The 14204-nt window shown below is 42.5% G+C and overlaps 1 protein-coding gene across 1 annotated transcript in view; it reads right to left on the reverse strand.

Annotated features, from left to right (window-relative positions):
- The window catches only part of LOC100565625 (uncharacterized), a 66885-nt gene that overhangs the window by 44757 nt on the left and 7924 nt on the right, over window positions 1–14204 (reverse strand). The window contains exons 3-7 of the mRNA XM_008105782.3: window positions 13272–13392; window positions 12825–12907; window positions 12114–12228; window positions 10921–11025; window positions 6939–7064 (exon numbers count right to left, since the gene is read on the reverse strand). Coding sequence (XP_008103989.2) covers window positions 6939–7064; window positions 10921–11025; window positions 12114–12228; window positions 12825–12907; window positions 13272–13392 — 550 coding nt within the window. The remainder of the gene's footprint in view (window positions 1–6938; window positions 7065–10920; window positions 11026–12113; window positions 12229–12824; window positions 12908–13271; window positions 13393–14204) is intronic.

The raw sequence follows: 14204 nt of genomic DNA on the forward strand, positions 1-14204 counted from the left end.
AAAACATAATAGAAACGGGAGTTTGGAATTATTTATAACCCTATCCTACACATATTTAATCATAGGACTGATCTTTCTCCCTCTGTTTACTTGTTTAATATCCAACTTGGATTCATCTGTGCCTCTTTGGAACCAAAGTTTTCCACATGCTCAAAACGTTTCAGACAGCTATCAATTCTCCAAGCTCAGAGTGAATGATGTTTTCAATCATGTTTCTTCCTTACGCAGCAGTTTAATGAATCTTGTCTCCTATTTCGATTCTTAGATGTTCCTCCCAGACGCAGCTTTTCTGACACTTGGGGACTGAGTTAGGTTTTCTGACCACAGTGAATTCTCTGATGCCCCAGCAACTTATCTTTCCTTGAGAAGTTTCTCCCACAATCTGTACATTCAAAAGGTTTCTCGCCCGTGTGGATCCTCAGGTGTCTCTTCAAATGCGTGCTCTGCATGAAGCTTTTCCCACATTCGGGGCATTTGTAACGTTTCACTCCTGCATGAATCTTCTGATGTCTCACTAGACTTATCTTTTGGATGAAGCAGTTCCCACACTCGAGGCATCTGTAAGGTTTTTCTCCTGCATGGACCTGCAGATGGGCCATCAAATGCAGTCGCTGAGAGAAGCTTATCCCACATTCAAGACAACTGAAAGAATTCTCTCCTATTGGACTGCTCTGGCGTCCTCCAAGTTGATTTTCTCTCTGATCAAGGGCAGGAAAGTTTTCTGCATGTTTATACATTTTTTCTCCGGTACCACTTCCTTGATGGGCTGGATTTTCCTGGAAGATTTCCATCTCTGTTGGATATCCAAGCCGGTCCTCTCCGACATGTTTTATAATGATTCCTGAATTGGCGTGGAATCTTCCACCAGGCCTGGAGGACAAAGGCAGTTCATCCCTCATGTATACAATGTGTCTCTCATTGCATTCAGCTCCAAAACCTTCTGAGAACATGCTGGATTCATTGTGAGCTCTCATCAGGTCCTTCCTTTGTCGCCTATTGGACTCCCATCTTTTCTTGTCCGTTTCAGTTGCTGTGGGGATATTTCCTTCATCTGAACATGGCACCACCCTGGGTATTTTGTCCATCGTATCTTCTCCATCATGAAAAGTCTCCACCATGATCCAACTTCTCTTCTTGTCACCTGAAGAGACAAGAGAGAGGAATTTGGTCCAGGTTGTGGTCAGAGCCAGGAAAGCTTCCCTTTCAGATGACCAATCCTTGGATCCTCCAGTTAGGAAGGACACTTTTTTTAGACATCGTAGCCCACAAACAATAACTTTTCCAAGCTCTGATTCTGATCCCCTCTTGCTTAAAGTTCATCTGACTTCTTACTAGTCTTCCTTCCTAATATGTGCTGTTGTTACTGAGGTCATTTTTTATTCCCTTTGTCTCCAGAATCACCCCTTCCTTAAAAGAACACAGTTCACCCTCCTTCAAAAGGGAAATATTGCAACGAATAAAACTGATATTTTCTAAGCTGAAAGAACGTCTCTGTGAATATCTAGCTTCTTCAGGATAACTTTATGGACAACTTCTACTGGGTCATACACCAGAGGATCTAGGGATTTCTAGAAAAATATTCTCTCTAGGAAACTCAAGGTCCCCAGCATGATTTTATGATCAAGAGTCCGGCATAAGTTAACCACAGAGTTGCACTGGAGAATCTAGATATAATCCAACTTTGTGGCCAACTTCTGCTGGGTATTCTTCAGAGTCATGCTGAAGGACCCAGAGATTTGTTGTCAAAGGCTAGAGATTCCTAGAGAGAAAATTGTAATCAAATCCACGAATAACCAAAGTCAAATCTGCAGGTGTGGCAAAATGAGATGGCCAAGAAAGGTAGATTTTATCTCTTCCCTCTTTGATGGAGGCATATCAAATTATTGGGACGGCGGTACAGAACTCATCTGCTTCAACTCAATAGAGGAGAGATGGGGCAACCCTTCTTCCCAAATGTTGTTGGATTCCAACTCAACAGGGACAGTGTTTGTGGATAATGGAGGTTGAAGTAGAACAACTGAAGGGACACTAGAGTGGAAAAAAACAGTGGGAATAAGAGGGCCTTGAAGTGAAAATTTACCAGCCAAAACAGAGCTCAGACAAGGGGAAAGTTCAAAGGAAAATGCAGAAGGAGAAGGGGGAAATCTGGCATTAATGACTGAGGCTGAGAATGAAGCCTGGAAAACTGCAAAGGGTGAAGAACTCATGAACTGCTGAACAGTGATTTAAAAGTTGCTGATGAGGAACTGCTGACATGTTCCCATCAGAACTCATGAACTGCTGACCTGTTGAACTGTGGGTGAAAACAACATGTTTATATAGTCAAAGACTATATAAGTTAAGGCTTAAGTAAGTTATATAAGTTTAAGTTATATAAGTTTAAGTTAAGGAGGTCAAACAATGGTTCCTTACTTAAGGAAGAAAAACCAACTAATGGAATCAGCAAGTTTCAGCTGGAAAACAAGCTGTCAGTCATTTACAACTTCAACAACAGAAATACTATACAAGTATTTACTTCTTTACTTTCCAAAAGTGTGACAGACTGCAGGAATGCAGGGTCTGTCCACCCACCTCTTTCTCCAAGGGACAGAGAAAAGTAGTGTATTAGTCGAATGGCAGATTTGTGGGGAACGTGATCTGGACCACATATGGGACTCTTCCCCAGGAGCAGAAAGAAGGGATGGTAATGTATGGATGTAGAGTTTATGTATGTATGTGTGCATGCTGAGTAAAATGTAATATCCCCTTTGTATGTGTAAACAATGTAGCTAAAGTCTATGTGTCTATGTTCTTTCTCTGTAAAGTGCCTGATAGACTCTGTCTCAATGAAAACTGAATAAAATAACATTTTGAAGGTTCAAAAAAGTGTTCATGACATGCAGGAGGAGGGAATAGGAGAAAAAGCAGGCACTGATAAGAGCTGGCACTTGAAGAGCCAGAGAAGGAAACAAAGGAAGAGATCGGGGTGAGGCATGAAGTGAAGAAAATAGCCTCGAAGTTTTGACTATAAAGCTAAGCTATATCCCATTTTTGGTGTAGCACCTTTTTTTTCCTTGTTCACCCGGCAAGGTGATTTGGCCAAATAAACCTGTTGAACGAACACCTTGCTTTTAATGTCTGATTGAATAGAGACCCTGGAGGTTTGGGACCATAAAGAGGGACATGGCAACATGTTCCACACAACACCACAGAGAAAAGACAGTAACTCTTAAGGAGAATGAGAGAGTCGTTCTGGGTTTTTTTATGTTTTCCGGGCTGTATGGTCATGTTCCAGAAGCATTCTCTCCTGACGTTTCGCCTACAACTATGGCAGGCATCCTCAAAGGTAACTCACAACCTCTGAGGATGCCTGCCATAGATGTGGGCGAAACGTCAGGAGAGAATCTTCTGGAACATGGCCATACAGCCCGGAAAACATACAACAACCCTGTGATCCCAGCCATGAAAGCCTTCCTCAACACAGAGAGGCGTTCTGTCACTTTCTGTTCTAGAAGTGACACATCACAGCATCGTTTCCTTATCAGAGAAAAAGATGCAACTCGGGATTAAAATACTGTGCTTTGGGAGCCAACCACATTGCTTTAGACCTGCAAAGTATTTCAACACCTTCACAAAAATGTGTGTTTGTGGGGGGGTTGTTTGCAGATTATGAGAATGATGACAATCGCCATCACTGGACTCAATGTATTTATTTGGCACCTCTATCAGCATTATTCTGCAAACATTGGGTACAGGCTACATCAATTTTGATGAAATGTGAAACTATCAAAATACCAAAACAGTCAATAATAATAATAATAATAGATCCCTGAGTCAGTTCTGTCCCTATGAGGAATAACTTTCAAAAAATTGGCATCTGATCAAAAGAAGGACATGTTCAGTGTAGCTTTCTGAGAATAACTGTGCCACCATCTGAACATTCAGAAAGTCTGTGTGTCTTGTACAAACTTCCTGATATTCGCTGGGTATGTATCTGCTAAATATCAGAAAGACTTGTTTTCTGCTGTTCAGTGCACTTGAACTGTGTGAATTTGTTCAGTCAGGCTCCTCTCCAGTGAAACCACATAGAAAATGTTCCTTAAATTGTCATATTCTATCAGTGCAAATCTTGAAATGGAACTTTTCCTCTCTCATCTCCTTCCCATAGAGCTATTCTTACATATAAGGTTCTTCCACCCTTAAAGAATGAGTACAATTCCTCTTTGCTAAGAAATCCCCAATGGCTTGATACTTTCTCAAATTCTGGATATTAGTTAAGTTTTCTTAATTTTTTTTCTTGTTTGAACACAATAGTTTGGAGTCTCTGGTATCATTCTTTCATAGGAGACATATAGAAGCATTTTCCAATATATTTTTTTATAACTGGCTCTATCCAAGTGGTAAGGTGACAAATGGAAGTGGTAATATTTTCTGTATTCTTACTCTCCACATTTGTTTTCTCCATCCCCTGCTTCTTTCCTTGTTGAATTCTGGACTTTCATGTTTGTCTGTGGACTTCTAAAAAATATGTTTATTGATCAAATATAAGAAATAGGGGGGATACAGGAATAAATATAGAGATTCTATATAGAGTGGGGTGAGGTCCCACTGTTAGCCCCAGCTTCTGCCAACCTAGCAGTTTGAAAACATGCAAATGTGAGTAGGTTAATAGGTACCACTCCAGCGGGAAGGTAACGGTGCTCCATGCAGTCATGCCAGCCACATGACCTTGGAGGTGTCTATGGACAACGCCAGCTCCTCAGCTTAGAAATGAATATGAGCACCAACCCCCAGAGTTGGACATGGCTAGACTTAAAGTCAGGGGGAAACCTTTACCTTTAGTGACTTTAAAAAAATGTATATAATATCGGCTTTTTTCCATTGTTTTTCTGTGGACTTTTGTGGCCTCGCAAACACATTCCCTTGCCATAATTTTCAACAGACAACTGTGAGAATCCTTTAGAGGTTGAAAGGCAATGCATACATATACAAAAACAAATAGAAAGAACTGATAGCCAACTGAGACCTTGCAGAGCCGCTGTTGATCTGAACAATAATGGTCTTGAAAAAACCACCTCTGTACAAAGCCATATTGTGAGGTCCCATGATCTCTTTGGGAAGAAATCTATTTATTTATTGTGTCAAAAGCAAACCGAGAACACAAACAAAGTTTTTAAAAAAACCTTGGCATTATACTAAATGTCCTTGGAGTGCCTCTGGTGTTGCATAAGAAGGTCCTCCATTGTGCATGTGTCAGGGCTCAGGCTGCATTGTAGTCAGTGGTCTGTGGTTTGCTCTTCTCCACACTCACATGTGTGGACTCCACTTTTTGGCCCCATTTCTTAAGGTTGGCTCTGCATCTCATGATGCTAGAGCTTCAGCACCTTCCAAATCGTCCGGTCTTCTGTGTGCTCAGGAGGGAGTCTCTCATTCGGTATCAGCCATGGTTTAAGGTTTCGGGGTTTTAGCCTGCCACTTTTGAACTCTCGCTTGCTGCGGTGTTCCTGCAAGTATCTCTGTAGATCTTAGAAGCTTCAGCACCTTCCTAGCCTCCCAGTCTTCTGTGTGCCTAGGAGGGAGTCTCTCATTCAGTATTAGCCATGGGTTGAGGTTCCAGCTTTTAGCCTGCCACTTTTGGACTCTCGCTTGCTGCGGTGTTCCTGCGAGTATCTCTGTAGATCTTAGAAGCTTCAGCACCTTCCAAGCCTCCCAGGCTTCTGTGTGCCTAGGAGGGAGTCTCTCATTCAGTATTAGCCATGGGTTGAGGTTCCGGCTTTTAGCCTGCCACTTTTGGACTCTTGCTTGCTGAGGTGTTCCTGCGAGTATCTCTGTAGATCTTAAAAGCTTCAGCACCTTCTAAGTCTCCCAGTCTTCTGTGTGCCCAGGAGGGAGTCTCTCATTCAGTATCAAAGTTCAAGGTTTTAGCCTGCCACTTTTGGGCTCTTGCTTGCTGAAGTGTTCCTGCAAGTATCTCCGCAAATCTTAAAAAAACTATTTCTTGATTTAAGGCATTGGTGTGCTGGCTGATATCCTACCTGCAATGAAATACTCCAGCACTGATTGTCTTGTTCACTGTTCCAGAGAGTCAACCATGCTCTCTTCCATAGCACTCCATTCCCTTTATACATTTTCCTCTACTCCACCTCCTTCCCCAACACTGGAGTATTTAATAGTCACTGAATATATTGCAGTTCTCACTTGATGGTTTGTGAGATCTTTCTCCCTTTACAATTGTTTTTTACCCTGCAAGTATCAGGGTTTGGACAGTACTGTTTTGACTACAGATGCCCTGTCACTCATACATGGATATGGGAAGTCGTGGTTGGAAGTCCATCATGCGCTCTCTGATAGCCCTTGGCGCACTTCTCGTCCAGACCTGGGCCATTCTCAGCTCCTCTGTCCTTTGTGAGTTTTCTGGTGCCGGCTAAGCTGATCCTTGCGCGGGAAGCTTCGTCCGCACTGGGGGCACTTGTGGGGCTTCTCCCCCGTGTGGACCAGGATGTGCCGCATCAGATTGATTCTCTGCACGAAGCAGCTCCCGCACTCGAGGCACTTGTGCGGCCTCTCTCCCGTGTGGATCTGCAAGTGGGTCTTCAAATGCGATGGGCAAGAAAAATGCCTCTGACACTCGGGGCAGCCGTAAGACTTTTCTGTCCTTCTGTTCCGGCGTCCAAGCAGATTGGCTCTCGAACAGAAGCTTTTCCTGCCCTCGGGGTTTTTGTGCAACTTCTCTTCTGGATGTTTTCTCTGGTGGCTGGGATTACGCAGCCTGTTTCCTCCCACAGTGGGGTTTATGTATTGGCTCTCTCCAAGGCAGTCCCTTCTAGCACAGCTTGGGAATAAAGGCTGTCTCCCATTGTTATGCCCTCTGTATCTGTCACTAGAAGCAGCTCCTGGGAGGTTGCTGGATTCATGCTGAGCCTTCAGAGGCTCCTTCCCTTTCCCCTGCTTGGACTCACTTCTTTCCTTGAGCATCTCGTCGGTCACTGGCACATTCCCTTGGCTCGTCTCGGGCTGCGTCCTGGGCATTTCCTCCAGCTCGTACGGAGAACTCTCCGTCTTGAACTTGTTTCCCTTCTTGTCACCTGTAGACAGAGAACAGGTCTGTAGCGGCATTTGTCAGAAGCGAGAATTAGAATTAGACCCCAAAGACCATCCAGTCCAACCCCATTCTGCCAGGCAGGAAGTCACCATCGAAGCTCTCCCAACAGACAGCCATCCCAGTCTCTACTTAAAAATCCCCAGAGAAGGAGACTCCACCACACTTCCAAGGAACAGTATATACCATTGTGTTATCAAAGGCTTTTCATGGTCAAAATCATTGGGTCGCTGTGAGTTGGGCTGTATGGCCATGTTCCAGAAGCATTCTCTCCTGACGTTGTACCTGTTAATGTGGGATTTGTGTATTAGTAGTGTTTAAATGAAATTTGTGTCTAGCATGTATTGCATCATCCAGGAAATGCTATAGTGTGTAAAGAGTTAATTTGGTAAGAAGCTGTATTGACCTTGAATATGTGGCTGGAGACAGAGAGGAGTGTCCAGACTACAAGTGTGTTTGTATATAGCTGATTGCATCTGATGAGATCTGTTCTGCCTACTGAGAAGATCTGTGCTGTTTGTCCAGAGCGAAAGTCCTGTGTCTATCGTCTGCAAGTCTGTTTGTTTTGTTCAGTAAAACTTTGTAAATACTTTTACATCGTCTCTGATCGTCCCTTCGTTCTGCGCTCCACTGATATCAAACATCTGCTGTTACGCTGTGCGCATTACTCTGACAGTACCCACATCTACGGCAGGCATCCTCAGAGGTTGTGAGGTTTGTTGAAAACTATGTAGGTGGAGTTTATAGTAGGTAAAGACAAAGGTTTCCCCCTGACATTAAGTCCAGTCGTGACTGACTCTGGGGGTTGGTGCTCATCTCAATTTCTAAGCCGAAGAGCCAGCATTGTCCATAGACATCTCCAGGTCATGTGGCCGGCATGACTGCATGGAGCACCGTTACCTTCCCACCGGGGCGGTACCTATTGATCTACTCACATTGGCATGTTTTCGAACTGCTAGGTTGGCAGGAGCTGGGGCTAACAGCAGGTGCTCATTCCGCTCCCGGGATTTGAACCTGGGACCTTTTGGTCCGCAAGTTCAGCAGCTCAGCGCTTTAACACACTGTGCCACCAGTTTATTCCATACATATATAAACTGTGCACCAATTTATATATCTATGGAATAATGTCCAGGGCGGGAGAAAGAACTCTTGTCGGTTTGAGGTAAGTGTGGATGTTGCAATTGGCCACCTTGATTAGCACTGAATAGCCTTGCAGCTTCAAAGCTTGGCTGCTTCCTGCCTGGGGGACTCCTTTGTTGGGAGGTGATTAGTTGGCTCTGATTGCTTCTTGCCTGGAATTCCCCTGTATTTTGAGTGTTGTTCTTTAGTTACCGTCCTGATTTAATAATAATAATAATAATAATAATAATAATAATAATAATAATAATGCCAAGTCTCCGAAGGGACTTGGGGCAGCTTACACAGGGACAAGCCTGAACAACAACATAGCATAACATTACATGCACAGTAATTTAACAGAAATTAAAAACATTTCAACACAAAATAAAAAACGGCATAACATGACAATTACTTTAAAAGCCTGAGCATCAGTTGTTAGGCACGGCAGAAGGTGACTGGTGCAAAGCTCCAAGGATCCATAGGTAAAATCAGAGCGAATAAAGGAGGAACACAGGGACATATTCCTTTAAAGTGCTATAACAGTGATAAGGTGCCATACGGTTTTGTAAACATAGACAGATAACAAGTTTGATGACAAGTCTGATTTTAGAGTTTTTTTTATTACTGGTAGCTAGATTTTGTTCATTTTCATGGTTTCCTCCTTTCTGTTGAACATGCTTGTGGATTTCAATGGGTTCTTTGTGTAGTTTGACATGGTGGCACTTGATGAACCAACCTGGACACAGCATATTATTTGTGAATACAGAAATGCTGGACAACTCTAACAAATAATATGTCAGACTACACACAGAGAAGCCATTGAAATGCACACACATGTGGACAATCAGGGCCAGTTAACACCTCCCAACAAAGGATTCCCTCAGACAAAAAGCAGACAGGCTTTGAATCTGCAAGGCTATTTAATGCTAATCACGGTGAGCAATTGCAACATTCACAGTGCCTCAAGCAGACTAGAATTCTTTCTCCCACCCTGGACATTATTCCACAGAGATATAAACCCCACTTACCTAGTTTCCAACAAATCTCACAACCTTTGAGGATGCCTGCTTTAGATGTGGGTAAAATGTCAGGAGATAATGTTTCTGGAACATGGCCATACAGCCCAGAAAACTCACAGCAACCCAGCATTTACCATTGTCCAACAGCTCAACTTTAGGAAGTTTTTCCTAATGCTTAACTGGAATCTCTTTTCTTGTAGTTTGAATCCACTCTGAAGCATCAGAAAACACAATTTTTGTGCCTGGGTTATAAATGTCATTTCCTAATTGGTTCTATTATAGAAAGATGGACAAAGATGGAAAGACTTTGTTTTTGTGGGACATCCTGCAATACGTTTTGCTATAGTTTCTCAATGAGTAACACATAGAGTCTCAACCAATTCAACCTAGTCTGTGGCAGCAACAAAAATGAAGTTTCTGGATTAGCGCAACTACATACTTTCAAAAATTTTCAAAAATTTCAAATTCTGATATTTAAACATGGCTATCATGTTTTCTTTCAGCCTTCCCTTCTCCAAGCTAAACATATCCAGCTCCCTGAGTCGCTCCACATAGAGCTTGGCTTCTAGATCTCTGACCATTTTGCTGGCCCTTTTCTGGACATGTTCCAACTTCTACAAAGGGGAAAAAACTTCCCATAAGTCAGACTATGTCTTGTAATGGAAGATAGTTTAAGGATGATAGATATATAGAGTTAGAAGAGACCCCAAGTGCCATTCTCTGACATACAAAGCACTCCTCCTATTCCTCCTCTTGCATTTATTTGGATTTAATCTCCAAGCTGACTTAGGTTTTACATCTTGTAGCTCTAGGATCTGGAGTAGCTGAGAGCACCCTGTTGCATCTCCCGTTAAACTTGATGAATTTCTCTCATTGCTTGCATATGGTTTGGACTGGCTTCACTCACGTATAACTACCTCTCCCTTACTCTAGTCTTTCTCTCCTGGCACTTTTGGGAACCCCCGATTTAAATGAAGGAAGCTCAATACCATCTTCTAAAAGTCTTCAACACTTTTTTTATGAAAGTACAGAATTCATAAGGATATTTTCTTGTGCTAATGAGAAAAAATGTGCAAAGTGCTTGTAGAGAAAAGACAGAGGTGTATTTATCAAATTTGATATAAGAAGAGTATCTCTAGTCCATGGTTCCCAACCTAAGGTCTTCTAGGTCTTTGGGACTTCAGCTTGGTCAAGTATCAGGACTTCTGGGACCTGAGGTCCAAAATACATAGAGGACAAAAGTTTGAGAACCACAGCAGTCTATTCCCAAACTGGCCAAAAAATTATTTATTTATTTATTTACAGCATTTATATTCCGCCCTTCTCACCCTGAAGGGGACTCAGGGCGGATCACATTACACATATAGGCAAACATTAAATGCCTTTTAACATAGAACAAAGACAAACAAACATAGGCTCCGAGCGGGCCTTGAACTCATGACCTCCTGGTCAGAGTGATTCATTGCAGTGATTGATTGCAGCTGCTCTCCAGCCTGCGCCACAGGCTAGGAAATCTACAAGTGGGACAGGAATGCAATCACATCTTCTGGCTCATGTTCCTAAGCAAGTTGCATTCAGAAGCATCTTGTCTGATCCCAAAACAATCTCTCTCTCTCTCTCTCTCTCTGTGTGTATGTGTGTGTGTTAGTGTGTGTGTGTATCCTCCATTTAGAAATTGTCAAGTACGATGCTCAGTCTTATCACCTGAATTGTGTCCTGGGTGCCTCTCACATCCCACCGGGAACTGGTGGAACATCTCTTCTTTTGGAGGATGGGGCGATCTGTCAGGTTTGGGTGCCAAAATTCCCTCTTGATTCCAGAAGCAGGGAAACAGAAGAGAGAGGGAATATTTATAATTTAGTTTACATGGCGCAACAGTTTGAGTGATGGACTATGACTCTGGGGATGTAGGAGCAAGCAATTGGGCAGGCAGATAAACAAATAGGTGCTCAGTTCCTCTCTTCTTTTCTCCACCTACCCGATTGCCCATAGACTCCATTTCCCCTAGGACATTCATGCAATTTGTCTCATGAACATAACTGTTAAATATTGTATAAAATGTTATGAAACATAAATAAATTTCATGTTTAGACTAGGTCTCATCTCCAGGATTTTTCATTTTGTATATAGCTGCAAATGAGTAGATTCCAAAATCCCAACCACCCCCACCCCAAAATCTAAAACACTTCCAGTCCCAAAAATCTGGATGGGGACACTAATCTTGTATCGTATTTATCCTGGACCAGGCTCAACAGTGAGTCTAGGATCACCCCCAGACTGCGAACCTGTGCCTTCAAGGGGAGTGTGACCACATCCAGCACAGGCTGTAACCCTATACCCTGTTCGGCCTTCCGACTGACCAGGAGGACCTCTGTCTTGTCTGGATTATATGTGTTGTATGGCACCATCATGTGCTATATTGTAAGCTGCCCCAAGTCCCTATTTGGGAGTTGGTGGTGGGGTATAAATAAATAAATAAATATTATTATTTGAAACACAACAAGATGAGTCCACAGCAGACACTCTGCTGGCTGTTGTACTGGATCACATGCTGGACACTTCCCAAGTGTCTAGGGCTGTGTGATGTATTGGCGAATAATGTGAGCAGATCCCAATAAGGTGGCCTTCTGTAGCTGGCAGATGGTAATTTTTTCAGCGCCGATTGTGTTCGAGTGCATGCCAACGTCTTTAAGTACTGCTCCTAGTGTGCTGATCATCACTGGGACCACCTTGACTGGCTTGTGCCACAGTCTTTGCAATAATAATAATAATAATAATAATAATAATAATAATAATAATAATAATAATAATAATAATAATCTTTGCTTTCCTATCATTTTAGCAGTCACAATTGGCAAAAACGTATAACCCATCATATGGGTTGGAACAGAGCTTACCCAAGGAGTTTGCGTTCCCACCTTCCTCCTGCAAGACTTGCCAGAACATGGTCCGTTGGACGGGTTGCATTGGAGTCGGCTCAACCACGGCAGCCTCCTTGAGGCTCACCAATCCCTGAAACAGAAAGACATCCCTGCAATTTCCTAATCAAATCTGTTTTGTGAGGGAAATTGAAACTGCAGTTAACAGACTGTGAGCAAAGTCTTTGCCCAGTAGGGGGTGGAATGAGAATTGGGGCTGATATATAAAGAAGGTTTGAATGGGAAAACTTTAGAACTGTCTTTTTAAGGATTGTGGAAAGAAGGAATAAACTACTTCTCTCCCCCGATTTATTGTTGTGAGCTTGATTTTAACTTCAAGATCTTCCAGAGTGTGACAGTCCAGAGGCTGTCACATTCTGCCATGCAGGTACACACAATCAAAACACCCCAACAGATGGCCATGCAGCCTCTGCTTAATTGTTTTACCTATAAAAACAGGATGCTTATAATGCTCACCAGACCTGACCATAACCATGATATTGTTTGCCTGCCTTGGTTGTTTTAAACAAGCTCAAGTGAGCTTATTTCCTGAACTAAATCAGCCTGCATTTGACAGGCTTCGTGCTACAATTTCTTCTTCTCATTTAACAAAGTGGGTTATCATATTCCCTTTCCTCTCCAGATTGTATAAGGAGCAGCTTTGGCCTTAACAAATCAATGCCACCTTACCTCATTTGGACCAGCTTCAGTCATTCCCTGAACTTCTGCAGGAAGCAAAGAATTCGAGTGGTTTGGACCTTTGATCCTACTGCCTAGAAAGCCAAAAAGGGGAAGAAGAGAGATACAAAAGGAGGAAAATCAATGTATTTCTGCTATTTCTGGAGTGAATAGGAGGAAAGTCCCTTTCCTTTCCCTTCAAAACGTGTACATGAGAGGCGCATTTGGCCAGACAAATTACAACACATGGGATAGACTGAAAAGGGTCTAGAGCAGACCTGGGTAAACTTGGGCCCTCCATGTGTTTTGGACTGTAACTCCCACAATTCCTAACAGCCTCAGGCCCCTTCCTTTTCCCCCTCAGCCGCCAATCCCCTGGATATCAATGCTATTTTCATGCCACATTTCCCTCTTCCACTTTGTATTTTAGGAGTTTCACCTCATTCAAGCACTTATTACCCAGCAAAGTGATCTCTCCAACACTGTTGTGCTTGGCTTCTTTGTAGATCTGTTCCCGAAGGTCCCTTAAAGGATTTTCCTCTCCTTCCCGGGAGTTTAGGCACGCCTCTTGCAATGGTCCCTGAAAGAAAATATCAAAGGTCCCAACACAGAGGAGAGGTAAAAAGACCTAGGCCTCTTCCACACAGCTGAATAAAATCCCTCATTATCTGCTTTGAACTGGAATATATGGCAGTGTGAACTCAAATAACCCAGATCAAAGCAAATATTGTGGGATTTTCTGCCTTGATATTCTGGGTTATATGGCTGTGTGGAAAGACCCCAGTACTGTTCATTAGGAATCCACACGCTTCTTCCCTAGTTCGCTTTGCTTCCAGGGTATCAAGTGGACAAACAAAACTTTCGGAAGTGGAATACAAAAATACATTAAAAGCTAGATATGACCAGATGTCATTCAACTGCCTCACTTCTGGTCTCAGCATACCACAGAGCTATCTCATTAGGAATTTGTTGAGTTCTTCCAATGCAACCCTATGGTATTTTCCAACACAACCCTATGGACACATACTATAAAATTATAGAAAAGTGTTTCCCAAGAGAGTCATTTTTACAGAAGGCAATGGTTTTAACGGGGGAGATAAAACGGTACAGTAGAGTCTCACTTATCCAACATAAACGGGCCGGTAGAACGTTGGATAAGCGAATATGTTGGATAATAAGGAGAGATTAAGGAAAAGCTTATAAAACATCAAATTAGGTTATGATTTTACAAATTAAGCACCAAAACATCATGTTATACAACAAATTTGATAGAAAAAGTAGTTCAATACGCAGTAAGGTTATGTTGTAATTACTGTATTTACGAATTTAGCACCAAAATATAATGATAAATTGAAAACATTGACTACAAAAATGCGTTGGATAATCCAGAAC

This window comes from Anolis carolinensis, chromosome 2 (genome assembly GCF_035594765.1).
Source record: "Anolis carolinensis isolate JA03-04 chromosome 2, rAnoCar3.1.pri, whole genome shotgun sequence".
Taxonomy (NCBI): domain Eukaryota; kingdom Metazoa; phylum Chordata; class Lepidosauria; order Squamata; family Dactyloidae; genus Anolis; species Anolis carolinensis.